General features: G+C 44.3%; 1 protein-coding gene across 1 annotated transcript in view; it reads right to left on the bottom strand.

Moving 5' to 3' along the window:
• The window catches only part of UST (uronyl 2-sulfotransferase), a 641,538-nt gene that overhangs the window by 87,957 nt on the left and 536,636 nt on the right, over positions 1 to 16,945 (bottom strand). Inside the window, exon 5 of the mRNA XM_063917505.1 lies at positions 2,301 to 2,454. Within this exon, the coding sequence (XP_063773575.1) occupies positions 2,301 to 2,454 (154 nt within the window). The remainder of the gene's footprint in view (positions 1 to 2,300; positions 2,455 to 16,945) is intronic.

Genomic DNA, 16,945 nt, shown 5'->3' with positions numbered 1-16,945 from the left:
CCTCAGGCAGATATGAATGGCCTTTTGCCCGCTTGTTCTTATGAGAACGAAAGGACTGAGGCTGAAAAGACGGTGTCTTTTTCTGTTGGGAGGTGACCTGAGGTAAAAAAGGTGGATTTTCCGGCTGTTGCCGTGGCCACCAAGTCCGATAGACCGACCCCAAATAATTCCTCCCCTTTATACAGCAAACTTCCATATGCCGCTTGGAATCCGCATCACCTGACCACTGTCGCGTCCATAAACTTCTTCTGGCAGAAATGGACAGCGCACTTACCCTTGATGCCAGAGTGCAAATATCCCTCTGTGCATCTCGCATATAAAGAAAATGCATCCTTTAAATGCTCTATAGTCAATAAAATATTGTCGCTATTCAGGGTATCAATATTTCCAGTCAGAGATTCCGACCAAACCCCCCCAGCACTGCACATCCATGCTGGGGCGATTGCTGGTCGCAGTATAACATCAGTATGTGTGTATATACTTTTTAGAGTATTTTCCAGCCTCCTATCAGCTGGATCTTTGAGGGCGGCCGTATCAGGAGACGGTAACGCCACTTGTTTTGATAAGCGTGTGAGCGCCTTATCTACCCTAGAGGGTGTTTCCCAGCGCGCCCTAACCTCTGGCGGGAAAGGGTATAATGCCAATAACTTCTCTGAAATTAGCAACTTCCTATCGGGGGTAACCCACGCTTCATCACACACTTCAATCAATTCATCTGATTCAGAAAAAACTACAGGTAGTTTTTTCACACCCCACATAATACCCATTTTTGTGGTACTTGTAGTATCAGAAATATGTAACGCCTCCTTCATTGCCGTGATTATGTAACGTGTGGCCCTACTGGAAAATACGTTTGTTTCTTCACCGTCGACACTGGAGTCAGTGTCCGTGTCTGTGTCTGTCGACCGACTGAGGTAATGGGCGTTTTAAAGCCCCTGACGGTGTTTGAGACGCCTGGACAGGTACTAATTGGTTTGCCGGCCGTCTCATATCGTCAACCGACCTTGTAGCGTGTTGACACTATCACGTAATTCCATAAATAAAGCCATCCATTCCGGTGTCGACTCCCTAGGGGGTGACATCCCATTACAGGCAATTGCTCCGCCTCCACACCAACATCGTCCTCATACCTGTCGACACACACGTACCGACACACAGCACACACACAGGGAATGCTCTGATAGAGGACAGGACCCCACTAGCCCTTTGGGGAGACAGAGGGAGAGTTTGCCAGCACACACCAAAGCGCTATAATTATACAGGGACAACCTTATAGTAAGTGTTTTCCCTTATAGCAGCTTAATATATAATAATATCGCCAAAAAATGCCCCCCCTCTCTGTTTTAACCCTGTTTCTGTAGTGCAGTGCAGGGGAGAGCCTGGGAGCCTTCCCACCAGCGGATCTGTGTGGGAAAAATGGCGCTGTGTGCTGAGGAGATAGGCCCCGCCCCCTTCACGGCGGGCTCTTCTCCCGGTTTTTTCTGTAATCCTGGCAGGGGTTAAATACATCCATATAGCCCAGGGGCTATATGTGATGTATTTTTAGCCAGTAAAGGTAATTACATTGCTGCCCAGGGCGCCCCCCCCCAGCGCCCTGCACCCTCAGTGACCGCGGTGTGAAGTGTGCTGAGAGCAATGGCGCACAGCTGCAGTGCTGTGCGCTACCTTAAGAAGACTGGGAAGTCTTCAGCCGCCGATTTCTGGACCTCTTCTCTCTTCAGCATCTGTAAGGGGGCCGGCGGCGCGGCTCCGGTGACCCATCCAGGCTGTACCTGTGATCGTCCCTCTGGAGCTAGTGTCCAGTAGCCTAAGAAGCCAATCCATCCTGCACGCAGGTGAGTTCGCTTCTTCTCCCCTTAGTCCCGCGTTGCAGTGAGCCTGTTGCCAGCAGGACTCACTGAAAATAAAAAACCTAACAAACTTTTATTCTAAGCAGCTCTTTAGGAGAGCCACCTAGATTGCACCCTTCTCGGCCGGGCACAAAAATCTAACTGAGGCTTGGAGGAGGGTCATAGGGGGAGGAGCCAGTGCACACCACCTAGTGGTCAAACTTTTAATTTTGTGCCCTGTCTCCTGCGGAGCCGCTAATCCCCATGGTCCTGACGGAGTCCCCAGCATCCACTTAGGACGTCAGAGAAATTCTGATAACATAGCATATGTGGTACCATGGCTCCAACCAGTTTTAAGTAATGTCATTTTGGGTAATTAATTATTTTTTTTCTTTCTCATTATAGTGTCTGCTTATGTTTATTTTCCAAAACGAGCTTACATCTTATATGAAGTGGACATGAAACACTTACCAAATACCTTTCCTCTTCTTTCATGCTTGGGGTACGGATCATGTGATTCTGTTCTCCTCTCCAATCTCCAAATCGTCGAAAAAAATAATTTGAAAGAAATCGATTTACTGGGTCTCTAATTATATTGATATACACTGGTTGTTCAGAGCCAAATCTGAAAAAGAGCAAAATTACCATATAATAGTGTTTCTAATATATGTATAAATAGTCCACTTGCTGTCAATTACTGTACAGTTCTGGCCAACATTATTGGCACCCATGAATTTTCAGTACATCATGTACGGTATCTCCTGTAAAAAAGGAATTTAGTGAAACAACGTTGGACTATAGACAGTGAAGCTCATGTTTGGCACAGAACAGCTAAGGATAAAACAATAACAATTTGAAAAAGCAATAGCAGGGAAAACTATAGGAATGTATAGATTGCCAAGACACAATTATTGGCATCCCTTTGAGCAATCCAAATCACTTTTGAAGAGAACAAAAAGCTAGATTAGATTCAAATGTGATAAATTAGAGTAACCTATGATAAATTGTCAGTGCACATGACTTGAATTAACCAAAGAATGATGGCTTTAGAAAAGGTACTTTTTATTCCCTGGTACTTTGCAATAATGGTGAAGACAAGAGAGCTATCTGAGAGATGCAGAAGTCCTATTATCATGAAACCCAAGATATTTAATGAACGCAAAGCCATTTCCAAAGACCTTGGCATCCCTATTTTAACAGTGTGCAATGTTATTATGAAGTTTGTCATTCATGGAACCGTGAAGAACCTCCTTGAACGTGGGGATAAAAGGAAAATCAATAAGGAAAGTATTTGAAGGGTGGTACAAATTGTTGAAAAAACACCACTTAAAATATCCAAAGAGCCAAAGGCAGACCTGGAACAATCTTGAGTGATAGTTTCAACCTGTACCATAGGCTGTACACCAAACCAAGTGTGCTTTATGGGCAAAGGCCAAGGAGGACCCCACTGCTGCAAAAATTAAATACATAAAAAAGAATTCTGATCTTTGCCAAAACATACTTCGAAAAACTACAATACGTCTGGGCAAATGTTTTGTGAACAGACAAAACCAAAATAGAACTCTTTGGCAATGCTGACCAGTGATTTGTTTATACAGTACAGCTTTTAAGGAGAAGAATACGCTACCTACAGTTAAACCTAGTGGATCATAATGTTTTGGGGCAGCTTTTCTGCCTCGGTTAGTGGAGGCCTCACCATATTGAAGGAATCATGAAATCAAAGTATTATCAAGGCATTTTAGAGTGAAATGTGCTTCCCAGACTATTTTTGGATTGACGATCATAGGTGTCAAAGTCAGAAAAATGTCTCAATGCACGTTGCCATATTTGCACCGCACACTGGTCCGCGCTGCGCGTGCATGCGCTCGCCCGTGGATTCGCATACCCGCAATAACGTGCACTCGCAGGCGCGGTATGCGTATTTACGGTAGAGTTTATGTAGTCGTAGCGTGCGACTCATTCGTTACAAATGTTCACAATTAATGTAGTTTATAGATCACGGTCCCTTTGATAGATTCTGAAAGTTTGGTTAAAATACAATGTCCCAGAGCTGAGGAATCCCTCTTTATATCGTACAAAGGGTCTAACAGGAATCATACAGCAGTGTTTGGTACCCATCGGAAGAGTATTTAATTAGCAATATTCCGGTGTTGGTTTGGAGCGTATTAATCGCTCGTGCGAATAGTTATGGACATAAGAAGTTTATGTCCATTTCTATTATTTACACATACTCAGGTATGCGGCGGGAAACCCAGTTTCCCACCCACCTGAGCTGTTGGAAATCGTCACAGCCCACCTGTATGAATCACCCTATGACCTTTTGTTATGATACAGGGCCGAATTCCTTCGGCCAATGGACAATGGGATTGTAGGACCAGGAGATTGCATTGTGTGTGGGGCATAAATAAGCAGGCCGACCACATCCAGCTCTCACTCTCTCATCAACGGTTATCTGCTGATAGCCGGGAGCTGGATATCGAGGCGCAGGCGATCATACCCTTTGTGCGTAAGTTTCTCTCCGTAATCATTGTCTTTCTGTGAGCCAATATCTCTCTCTCTCTCTCTCTCTCTGTTCTGTTCTCTCATATCTCCCCTAGACTAGGCTAGTATTGTATTGTATTAGATAGTATTGTGTTGTATTGCATTTAGGTCAGTGTAGTATTGTCTTTTTGTATTTATTGTTTAGTTCCGTGGTTAGGAAGTCTCTGTTATATTGTAGTGTATCATTTGTACTGTTATCCCCTTTTACAAGTATATTAGATATAATACAGTTAATAGGCTTTGGAACCTAAATCAGCATCTGTGTATTTCCTATAGTGTTAAGTGTTCACTTGAGCGTCGGTGACGCTCAAGCAGCTTTGTAGTTAGTCAGGTTACACAAGGTTGCACTTACACCCTGTACTCACATTAAGGTATTCAGTGTATTTCATTGGTATAAGGTTTTATCATAAAGATATAGTGTTGTGAGCGTCTGCATCGCTGGTGACCTCCTCGTGGTCTCGAGCGTAAGCTACGCCATAGCGAATCATTACCCTAGACATAACCAATAACGTGTCCTGTGATCGCTGGGCCGTGAGCGAACGTGACGCTTGAGCGTCTCGCCTACGGCTGAGCGATCGTTACGCAACTAGCGTACCATTACGGTACTTCTTAAGTAAACAGCGTACAGTGTTCTTAGCTTCATAAAGGGTTGTTATAAGGCAAAGGAATTTAGCATTGTCAATTGCGGGCTCGTCCTATACTTCTCACATCTGCACTAGGTAGATCAGCAGACATTATCCCTCCAGCAAAGGGTGGGAGGTTGTCTCACAGTGCTGACGGGATAAGCGTCTGCTTCGCTTAGATAAAGAGTGCTGAAGGAACCCGGTAACCGGAAGTAAGAACAAAACGCTTGTGTCTTTTAAAACTTTTATTTCTCTTCTGTCTTGCGTATACACGCACGCATACATATATCTGCATTTCTGTTTCATTTTTCGTATATCACTATTCCTGTTTGCCAATTTTATAGTTGATAGAAAGTGCTAAAAAGAGATTTGCTGTTATTTAATAGTAGAGGTGATAGTTAAAGTATAGAACAAACACACGGTTTGTCTGAGATACAAGGCAGTCAGTGTGGATTGCGGTAGATGATCAGGGATCATTTACATTGATAAAAATATATTGTGTTACGGTGGATCCTTTGCATTGCGTACACGTGTCGCTAACAAAGACTAGCGTACGCAATCCAAAAGGCAGACGCACGCAGCGTTCATTACGCAACGTAGCGTCCGGTTACGCTCACGTAGCTCAAGTCACGAAAAAGTTGAATTAGCGCAAAGCGATAATTAGCGCAAGGCGATAAGTAACGCACAGCGGTAGATAACGCGAAGCGGTAAATAACGCAAATCTATTTTTGGAAAATCGGAAATTTAGTTTAACAGATCCTGCTCCTAATTGGTAACACTCTTGGGCTAAAGACAAATTTCTGCGCAGAAATAGATATAGAAACAAAAGTGTACTTGTGTTGAGTGAGTGTGTTTTGTATACAAAAGTTTATATAACTTTAAGGTGGAACCAAAAGGAAAGCCGGGTACTCGTCAAGGGACATACGTGTAAGTGACATATACGGTGGCTAGGGAGGCATCCCTGGTTAAATAATATTTGAGCATTAGAGTATAGCGGATCATAAGGTAACAAGACCAGGAGGTCATAAGGTAACAAGACCAGGAGGTCATAAGGTAACAAAGAGGTCCGCTATAAAAGTCCAGTGGCACAACGCCTGGGGTGTTGGTGCAGAACCCATATAGGCCATACAAGCTCTGGCTGAAGGAATCGCAGCCGGAAACATAGATTCCATTGATCTTTCAGTACATGACAAGTAGTGCTCGTATACTGAACGATTGGACCGCACGTTATTGTGTGCAGTAGTTAGTAATCTGACCTAATACCATTAGAGTAAAGTGGTCACAAACGCTATCTGTACATTCTGACGTGATTTGTGTAATTTTTTATTTTTGGAAGGGAAGTTCGCTGGTCACTCAGGAACTATCTAACAACCCCAACTTTACTGGAAAGAGTAAGTGTCCTGCGGGTAACCCTCATATGTTCCAGTAAACAAAAGGTTCACAGGGGCCCTAGGTTGGGTCCAGCAGCTCTGGCTACAGTGATTGCAGCACAGGCCAACGTGGGCGAGAAGTAAGTGGGGTACTTGATAAACCACCACCGCCGGCCTGCCCAAGGACATCTTGGTTTGTTTGTAAGGGTTCGCTGAAAGCCTTGATATTCAAGGAGGAATAAGCAACGCCTGCAGATTATGGGGGCCATTTGTTCAGGTAGGGGGCGATCAACCCTGGTTCAGGTTGATTCTGTGAACCGACCAGTTGGGTCGGCACGATATGTAATGTGTGAAAAATATGGAATTCACACCGAATCTTTATGTGATGAATGGGAGAGAATGACTGTACAAGACAGGGACAAGTTCCCAAGAATAGGTAGCTTTAGTCCAGAAGTGTTACAAAATTTAAGGAGGAGGATATGTCTCGTAAAATCAACAAAGAGACGAATTCAACATCATGATTGTTTACAGTTATGGCACCAGGAAGGTGAGATACAGAGAGGTTTGGCTCTGGCGGCAGGATCTGGGGCAGTCAGGAAGTTGATTGCCACAGCTCCTCCTCCACCATACATTGCAGGAGAGAAGTTGATTGCGGAGAGAAACGCACTGGGTTGTAAAACACAAACTCTTAGTAACCCTGTAAATGTTAATGATGTTAACCAAATAACTCATGCAAGTATTAACCCGTGCAAGATGTACCCTGTTTTGAACCTTCCTCAGGAGTGTGATCAAGAAGACGATTCAGCAACAATTTCAGCTCTCTCTCTTGCAGCCACCATAGCAGAGACCACAGTAGGCACAGCGACACCCACGAGATTAGTGAAAGCCCCTAGCGGAGGGATAGGTGAGGTCGTGTCAACGGGTAAGTACGGCACCATGCACTACACTGAAACAATTGTACCACAACAAGCAGTAGAATCTACACAGGAAGAGGCTGTTAGAATTGCTCCTGTAAGGGTAATAGCAGTTCCCAATGGAAAAACAGATGTGTCTGGAGCCACTCCCATAAGGAACATTGCCATGTACACTCCATTTTCCAGAATGGAATTAAGAACAATAGTGTCCGAATTTCCTGACCCCAGGAAGGATTTAGTTGCTAGCCAAAAATACATCAGGGATCTAGGTAACACTGTAGAACCCAACAACAAGGATTGGCAGATACTGCTAAGAGCTTGTTTACCTTCCAATGTTGATGCAACTCAGTTTTTAGCTGATTGTGCATTGGATAAAGATGTACCGCTTACAGACGTGTACAACAAGGATAATGTAAAAAGGATAAATTTACAGCTAAAAGAGTATTTCCCAGCCGTTGTTAAATGGAATAAAATATTTTCCATTAAGCAAAAGGAGTCCGAAACGGCAACAGAATATTTTCACCGGGCACTATTAGAAATGGCAAAGTACACTGGTATAGAAGACATTAAGACCAACCCAAACCATCGGGAAGTAGCAGTATCCGTACTGATGGATGGTTTAAAGGAAACATTAAAGACTAGGGTTCAGACCACGCAACCGTGCTGGCGAGGTCTGTCAGTGTCCGGCTTGAGAGAGGCTGCTATTGATCACGACAGAAACATCACTAGGCACAGGGAATCGCAAAGTGATAAGTTGATGTCCGTAAGTATACAGGCGCTGACCACAAGGCAGCCTGCGTATGTACCACCGAATCCTGTGGGTAAGGCAAGTGTAATAACATGTTTTTCTTGTAACAGACCGGGACACTTTGCACGAGAATGTAGAACAAAGAATGTACAAAGATCTTTTCAACCCCCTAGACAACACAACACACGACATTGGGAGCAGGGTCCACAGAGGCGGAGTTTTGAGCCACATACAGGGGAAACAAAAAGATATCCCCCGAACAGAGATTGGCATGCCTCTGGTAGTTCCCAGCTAACTCCCTCACAAGTAGTTGCTGCCAGCGGGATTCAGGGAGGTCAGCATACCCAATAGGGGTGTGGCCATACCTGTAATCTGCAGCCAGTTAAGTTGATTGCCAGTCTTGGAAGCGAACCAGAGATTGCAATCAATGTGGCTGGTAAAACTTTAAACTTTCTTGTAGACACAGGGGCGGCCAAGTCAGTGATAAATTCGACAGTGGGCATGAGAACCACTGGTAGGACAATTCCAGCCATGGGAGTAACAGGAGTAGTCCAGCACTACCCTGTTAGCAAACCAGCCGAGATTACAATAGGGCCTTTGCATACCAAGCATTCCTTTTTGCTGGCTGCATCTGCACCAACTAATCTCCTGGGAAGAGACTTACTATGTAAAATGGGTTGCGTCATTTATTGTACTCCTGAAGGTGTATTCTTGGACATCCCTGAGAATCACGCTCAGGAAGTACGAGACATGTTAGACTCCCCATCAAAATTAATGTCACATTCCATTATGACAAATAGGAATCCATCCCAAGTAGAAGAGATGATATCTCAGATACCAGAGTCACTTTGGACAAAAGATGGACAGGATACTGGATTAATGGCAAACGTAGCTCCAGTAGTTGTGCAAGTAAAAGATGGTAGGATAGCTCCAAAAATCCCACAGTATCCTCTGAAGCCAGAGGTGGAGCTAGGAGTTTTTCCCGTAATAGAGCGCTTGCTACAACAGGGCATTCTAGTAAGAACGTCCAGCACCGCAAATAGTCCCATCTTCCCTGTTAAAAAGAGTGGGGGGAGGGGTTACAGGCTAGTGCAGGATCTAAGGGGGATTAACAAAATAGTTGAGAGTCAGTTCCCCGTAGTGCCTAATCCAGCTGTCATCCTAATGCAAATTCCTCCCACTGCCAAATTTTTCACTGTTATTGACCTCTGCTCCGCTTTCTTTTCGGTACCTCTGCACCCTGACAGCCAATATTTGTTTGCATTTACATACAGAGGAGTCCAATACACGTGGACTCGGTTACCCCAAGGTTTCATAGATAGTCCAAGTATATTTTCTCAGGCTTTGCATGATTGTTTACAGTCTTTCCAACCAGACAGTGGATCAGTATTGATACAGTATGTGGACGATTTATTACTGTGTTCAGATTCACTGGAAGCATCTCTGAAGGATACGAAACAGCTCCTGTTTCATCTTTCAGACACAGGACACAAGGTTTCCAAAGACAAGTTACAATTATGCCAAACTAAGGTAAAATATTTGGGACACTGTCTAACACAAGGACTGAGACACCTGACCGCTGATAGAATCCAAGCCATTAGAGACATGACACTGCCACAAACCCAGCAACAGATCAGGACGTTTTTAGGAATGTGTGGGTATTGCCGTAATTGGATCCCAGGGTTTTCCATATTGGCGCTACCTTTGCAGGAAATGGTCTCTTCAAACAAACCTGATCGGATTTCGCATACAGACGAATCTGAAACAGCATTTGAGAGACTCAAACAGTGCCTAACGCAGGCACCAGCACTAGGTATGCCAGACTATGGGAAACCCTTTGAACTATACGGAACAGAAAGTGCTGGGTGCGCAGCAGGTGTACTAACACAAAAACACGGTGATGCCAGCAGGCCAATTGCATACTACAGCGCCCAGCTAGATACGGTAGCGCGATCCCTCCCCACATGCTTGCGTAGCGTTGCGGCGATAGCATTGCTAGTAACAAAAAGCGAAGATGTCGTGCTAGGCCACAACCTCACAATCCATACACCGCATGCGGTATCTGCCTTATTGAATTCTGCCCAAACCAGACACGTCTCATCTGCAAGGTTTACAAGATGGGAATTGGCATTAATGGCCCCCGTAAACATCACCATAAGGAGATGCAGCGCATTAAATCCTGCAACATTTCTCCCAGGTGTGCCTGGTCAGACACAAAGGGTGGAAGGTGAGAGTGATGGGGAAGGAGGATTTAATGCAAAGGAAGATACACATGATTGTATGGAATATTTGACCCAAAATTTTACCGCAAGGCCTGACATCAGTGACAATCCACTGAAAGATGCAGAACTCACGTTCTACACGGACGGTAGTTGTCACAGACAGTCAGACTCGGGAGACTTGTGTACTGGATACGCAGTCGTAGATGACCAAGACACCATAGAAGCGGAACCGCTAGGCCCACCTCACTCAGCCCAGGTTGCTGAACTGGTCGCCCTAACCAGAGCATGTGAATTGGCTAAGGGTAAGTCAGCCAATATCTACACCGATTCCAGATACGCGTTCGGGGTAGTCCATGATTTCGGAGCCCTATGGCGGCTCAGAAATTTCATGACGGCAGCTGGTACACCGATAGCGCATGCAGCTCATATAAAAAGGCTTCTAACAGCAATACAGGAACCCGACAGAGTGGCTGTTATCAAATGTAAAGCACATACATATAGCCAAGACCCAGTATCCCTTGGTAACAGCCGAGCAGACGAAGCCGCAAAGCTTGCAGCTGCTACCCCCACACGGACAGACACCACACAGTTGATGGTATTTAATACCATCAACACACAGAAGTTGTGTGAGATGCAGAATCTGTGTTCCACACAGGAAAGAGCAGTCTGGAGGGCAAAGGGATATGGCCAGGAGTCCTCAGGGCTCTGGACGGATGGACATGGTAAACCAGTGGCCCCCAGGGCATACCTTCCATGTCTGGCTGAAGCAGCTCACGGGCTGACTCATCTAGGCAAGGAGGGGATGTGCAAATTGGTAAGAGCATACTGGTGCGCCCCAGGATTCTCCTCTCATGCGAGTAAAAGAGCAATGTCATGCCTTACCTGTCTGAGAAAGAATATTGGAAAAGCAATACCTACAGAACCATCCCATATCCCACCTGCCGGCGGCCCTTTCCAGGTAATACAAATTGACTTCATTCAATTACCCCCATGTCGAAATTTGAAATATGTACTTGTCTGTATAGATGTTTTCTCGAATTGGGTCGAGGCTTTTCCAGCAGCTACAAATACCGCTATGTTTACAGCTAAGAAAATTGTGCAGGAATTTGTATGTAGATATGGTATCCCTAGAATCATTGAAAGTGATAGGGGTACCCATTTTACAGGTGATGTCTTTCAAGGAATGTGTAAATTGATGGGTATTGATAGCAAGCTGCACACTCCGTACCGTCCACAGGCGAGTGCGAAGGTCGAAAGAGTGAACAGCACTATTAAAAATAAATTGAGTAAAGTAATGGCAGAGACAGGATTGACGTGGCCAGAAGCTTTACCCATTGTTTTGTATAGCATCAGAACCACTCCCAGGTCCCCTCTTAATCTGTCTCCTTTTGAAATTCTGTTTGGTCGACAACCGCATGTCATGATTAACCCTCAGGATGATTTGAAATGTAACAATGAAGTAACTGTAAAGTACTTGATTAACATGAGTAAACAGTTGAGGAATCAAAATGATAATCTGAAGTTGGTGATTCCTGATTTACCAGATAGTAATTGTCATGACATTGAACCTGGGGATTATGTAATGATACGAAATTTTCTACGCTCAGGTTGTCTTATTGATAGATGGGAAGGACCATACCAGGTCTTATTGACTAGCACCACAGCATTGAAGGTTGCTGAGAGAGAGACTTGGGGCCATTCATCCCACTGCAAAAAGGTTGCTGATCCAGAGAAGTCCCGTGATAAGGAACAGACGGTAGAGGCTGTATCACTGGAGTGTCTGTTCCAGGAGGACTGAGGCGGCACCTGAGCCTTGAAGACCGAAAGCAGTTGTCGACTCCCTTCTCCCTTTTATTGTTTTTCTCCACTTCCCAGCCCCTCTCCCTTAAAATTTCTTTTTCCCCCTCCTCATTCTTCTCTATTTCCTCCTCAAAGATGGACTTGCCCCAAGAGACTGTGATCCGGATTTTGATGTTAACCATGATGTTGACCAGAGCAGTCTGTTCCGGCGAGAGTACCATAGAGGTCGAAAGAGGTTCTGGAATGGGTTCCGATTATGATGATGGAGGCGTAGTTTTCCAAGATCAACCAAACCAACAAGCAAAGGCGAGTATCAGAAAACGATCCGATAGAAGAAATTGTGATGGATTGTTAGCTGAAGAAAACTGTATCTGTAGGCTCTGTGATAATCTGGTTGAAGATGGATGCATAAAGAAATGCCAATCTAGTTTTAATATCCATATAGACCGGCATCCATTGAGTGACTATCACTCCTTAGTGGGTAACGTGTTAAACCAAACAGATTGTTGGGTATGCTCTCAAGTGCCTCAGGGTCACAGCAAATCAGGGCTAGTACCATTTCCTTTAACGTTAGGGGAGGTACTTGAGCTAAGTGGTGGGAGACCGGTGGACCGGAGGTTTAATATCTCCAGCCCTCCTAGTTTGAAGCTCCACCAATACCATGTGGATAGGTCCCTCTTATGTTTTAACATCTCCAATCCCAGAAAACCGGGAAATTGGGAAGTGTCATGGAGCAACCTTACCATGACCTTTTCACACAGAGCAGATAGAATGCCTACAGATACAGAGCTCGTACGCCACATAGCCAGTAGAGGAAAATCTTTCCGGTATCGATATACCTTAGGAAATAGGATTACTAGAGTTGGAGAGGTATCACCAGGATACTGTGCACATGTCATACAAACTGATACGTGCATTAAGCAGCTGGAAGAATTAGGGTCAGGAGATTTCACCTGGAAGGTTTGTAACATGGTCATGTCCTTCTCCGTCCCTTATGTTCTCCCCGATGATGCATATTTCATATGCGGGAGAAAGGCGTACAAGTGGCTTGCCCCAAACTCTGAAGGATTGTGTTACATTGGAAAAGTATTGCCTGAAGTGATGACTGTTACACATGACAAAATGAAGGACATACACCGTGGTGCCCAAGCTCCTTATACTCACACTCACTACGAGCACCGGGTTAAAAGACAACTGTCAGAAAGGTTAGAGCATCCGGCCTCTGATCTTATCCATGAATCCACCGGGATTCAGGTTCTGGTAGCGTTAGATTTCACTCGTACCGCTCGAGGAGTGATGAATTATAAATACATTTCCGCACTCGCCAATTTGTTAGATAATATCACTGAAATGTATGATGACACGTTTAGATACACTGGAAGAGAACTTCAAGCTTACAAAACAGAACTAGTTCAGCATAGGATGGTTCTTAATTATCTTACAGCAGTAACAGGCGGATATTGTGTTACATTGGCAACACAGTACGGCATAAAGTGTTGCACGTATATCACAAATAGCACCGAGGATCCGGTAGAGGTCATAGACCAAAAGATGGACGATATTCTCCAACTAAAGTGGGAATTTCGTCGAAAACACAATCTCACCCTTGCTGCTGTAGGTAATGAGCTGACTGGTTGGGTGTCATGGTTGAACCCGCAAAATTGGTTCTCCGGTTTAGGAGACTGGGCTCAAGGAGTCATAATGGATGTTGGAAAGTTTCTACTATGTATCTTGGGTGTCGTTATATCGATTGGATTGATATTTAGATGCGGGCAGGCTTTAATGAGGTGCAAACAAAGTACAAAAGTGATGAGCTTGAGGAGTGAGGAAACTGTAATTAACCTGGATTTGATTTATGACCCAATGATAGAAACCAGGATGTGATGAAAATGCGATTATACGGTCCGTTTCTTTCACCTGTTTTTCTGCTTTTCTCCAAGATACAAAGACCCCCTTGGACGAGGAAGCTGACGAGACGAGATGTATACAGACAACAGACAAGCACCGAAGAAGAAGATTTGACAACTTTAAATATGGACACTTGATGAACTTTGCCATGGATCCCCAGTTTCCCTAGTATCTTTAAACTCACGCTAGCCCAACATTTTTGTAAATCTGATGGCTCAGACAAAGCTATTTGCTCATGCCTAAGGAGCAATACAGCGCAAAGAAGACGACTCTCAACAGATACCGAACACAACTTCGACGACAGATGTACATTTCCCTGACATAGAATATCATTGCATTTTTCGTAAGTGTTCTTTATCTTCATCTCTACAACCCTCAGGTAACGACACACATAGACGATAGGGAATACAGGCACAGATATCAGCAACCACATACCTCCCCCATTCATGTATCATCAACTAAAATGTGCATCCCCATTTTGTTACAACCACAGCCGAAATGAGCTCGGTAAAGTTTGACAGCCCATCCACAGACCTGTACCACAGGATAAGAAGGAATTCAAATGTATACTTCGCAATACCTCGAAGCTTGATTTACCACACGTACGGCACGATGATACATGACCCTCCAAACATGGACTCATACACACATGCTTCTGCTTTCAAACTAGGTCATACCCTCTTCACACCTTCTCCTCTCTCCTCCCCTACCCAACCATGGAAATCAATTAACCCCTGACTTACATTTTTCTCCTTAAATGTTTTGTGGCAGTTGTTATTGACTGCCAAAGGGTGGACTGTCAAAGTCAGAAAAATGTCTCAATGCACGTTGCCATATTTGCACCGCACACTGGTCCGCGCTGCGCGTGCATGCGCTCGCCCGTGGATTCGCATACCCGCAATAACGTGCACTCGCAGGCGCGGTATGCGTATTTACGGTAGAGTTTATGTAGTCGTAGCGTGCGACTCATTCGTTACAAATGTTCACAATTAATGTAGTTTATAGATCACGGTCCCTTTGATAGATTCTGAAAGTTTGGTTAAAATACAATGTCCCAGAGCTGAGGAATCCCTCTTTATATCGTACAAAGGGTCTAACAGGAATCATACAGCAGTGTTTGGTACCCATCGGAAGAGTATTTAATTAGCAATATTCCGGTGTTGGTTTGGAGCGTATTAATCGCTCGTGCGAATAGTTATGGACATAAGAAGTTTATGTCCATTTCTATTATTTACACATACTCAGGTATGCGGCGGGAAACCCAGTTTCCCACCCACCTGAGCTGTTGGAAATCGTCACAGCCCACCTGTATGAATCACCCTATGACCTTTTGTTATGATACAGGGCCGAATTCCTTCGGCCAATGGACAATGGGATTGTAGGACCAGGAGATTGCATTGTGTGTGGGGCATAAATAAGCAGGCCGACCACATCCAGCTCTCACTCTCTCATCAACGGTTATCTGCTGATAGCCGGGAGCTGGATATCGAGGCGCAGGCGATCATACCCTTTGTGCGTAAGTTTCTCTCCGTAATCATTGTCTTTCTGTGAGCCAATATCTCTCTCTCTCTCTCTCTCTCTGTTCTGTTCTCTCATATCTCCCCTAGACTAGGCTAGTATTGTATTGTATTAGATAGTATTGTGTTGTATTGCATTTAGGTCAGTGTAGTATTGTCTTTTTGTATTTATTGTTTAGTTCCGTGGTTAGGAAGTCTCTGTTATATTGTAGTGTATCATTTGTACTGTTATCCCCTTTTACAAGTATATTAGATATAATACAGTTAATAGGCTTTGGAACCTAAATCAGCATCTGTGTATTTCCTATAGTGTTAAGTGTTCACTTGAGCGTCGGTGACGCTCAAGCAGCTTTGTAGTTAGTCAGGTTACACAAGGTTGCACTTACACCCTGTACTCACATTAAGGTATTCAGTGTATTTCATTGGTATAAGGTTTTATCATAAAGATATAGTGTTGTGAGCGTCTGCATCGCTGGTGACCTCCTTGTGGTCTCGAGCGTAAGCTACGCCATAGCGAATCATTACCCTAGACATAACCAATAACGTGTCCTGTGATCGCTGGGCCGTGAGCGAACGTGACGCTTGAGCGTCTCGCCTACGGCTGAGCGATCGTTACGCAACTAGCGTACCATTACGGTACTTCTTAAGTAAACAGCGTACAGTGTTCTTAGCTTCATAAAGGGTTGTTATAAGGCAAAGGAATTTAGCATTGTCATAGGTCATAATTCAAAGTTGGTACATTTCTTTTTGTTTCTGAAGATACTGTAGAGGATGTACTTAAAATTTAAAGGTGTCATGCCTAAACTCCTTGATTTGATAACTACCTATGGATACTTTTCTGGGCTTAAAATTAACTGGGATAAATCTACAATTACCCCACTTAGTGGCCCGATCCCGATAGCCCCACTGATCCATACACTGCTTAAATGGGTAGAGTCTTTCAAATACCTGGGCATATGGGTGTCAAATGATCCGTGTACTTACGTTTCTCTCAACATTAAGCCGCAGATTGTGTATCTTCGTTCAAAGGTCAAGGTTTGGGGGTCTTTGCCTCTGACGGTTACTGGTAGGGTCAACTTGGTGAAAATGGTGTATTTGCCTAAGCTTCTGTACGTCCTCCAGCAGTCCCCTGTCTACATTTGCCTAAAAATATTCAAACAGATTGATAGCCTGCTATCTTCCTTGATCTGGGCCAGTAGGAGAGCACGGTTGAGGCTTGACATCTTGTCCAGACCAAGATTGCTGGGCTGTTTGACTCTCCCTATCTTTAAATTCTATTACTACGCTGCACAGTTGGCACATGTGTGGGAATGGGTGACTGATACTGATACCCTTACTATACACTCGCAAATGCTTCTACAGGAATATCCGGACGGCACTCCCTTACAAATGCTTCTCTGTAGGAACCCTAAATTGTGCAAGATCCCTATAATCAAGCAGGCCATTCTTGTATGGAAACAGGTACATGTTCTT

Source organism: Pseudophryne corroboree, chromosome 4 (genome assembly GCF_028390025.1).
Source record: "Pseudophryne corroboree isolate aPseCor3 chromosome 4, aPseCor3.hap2, whole genome shotgun sequence".
Classification (NCBI taxonomy): domain Eukaryota; kingdom Metazoa; phylum Chordata; class Amphibia; order Anura; family Myobatrachidae; genus Pseudophryne; species Pseudophryne corroboree.
Note: the sequence above shows the minus strand (reverse complement) of the source record. Positions and strands in the feature narration are given on the sequence as shown.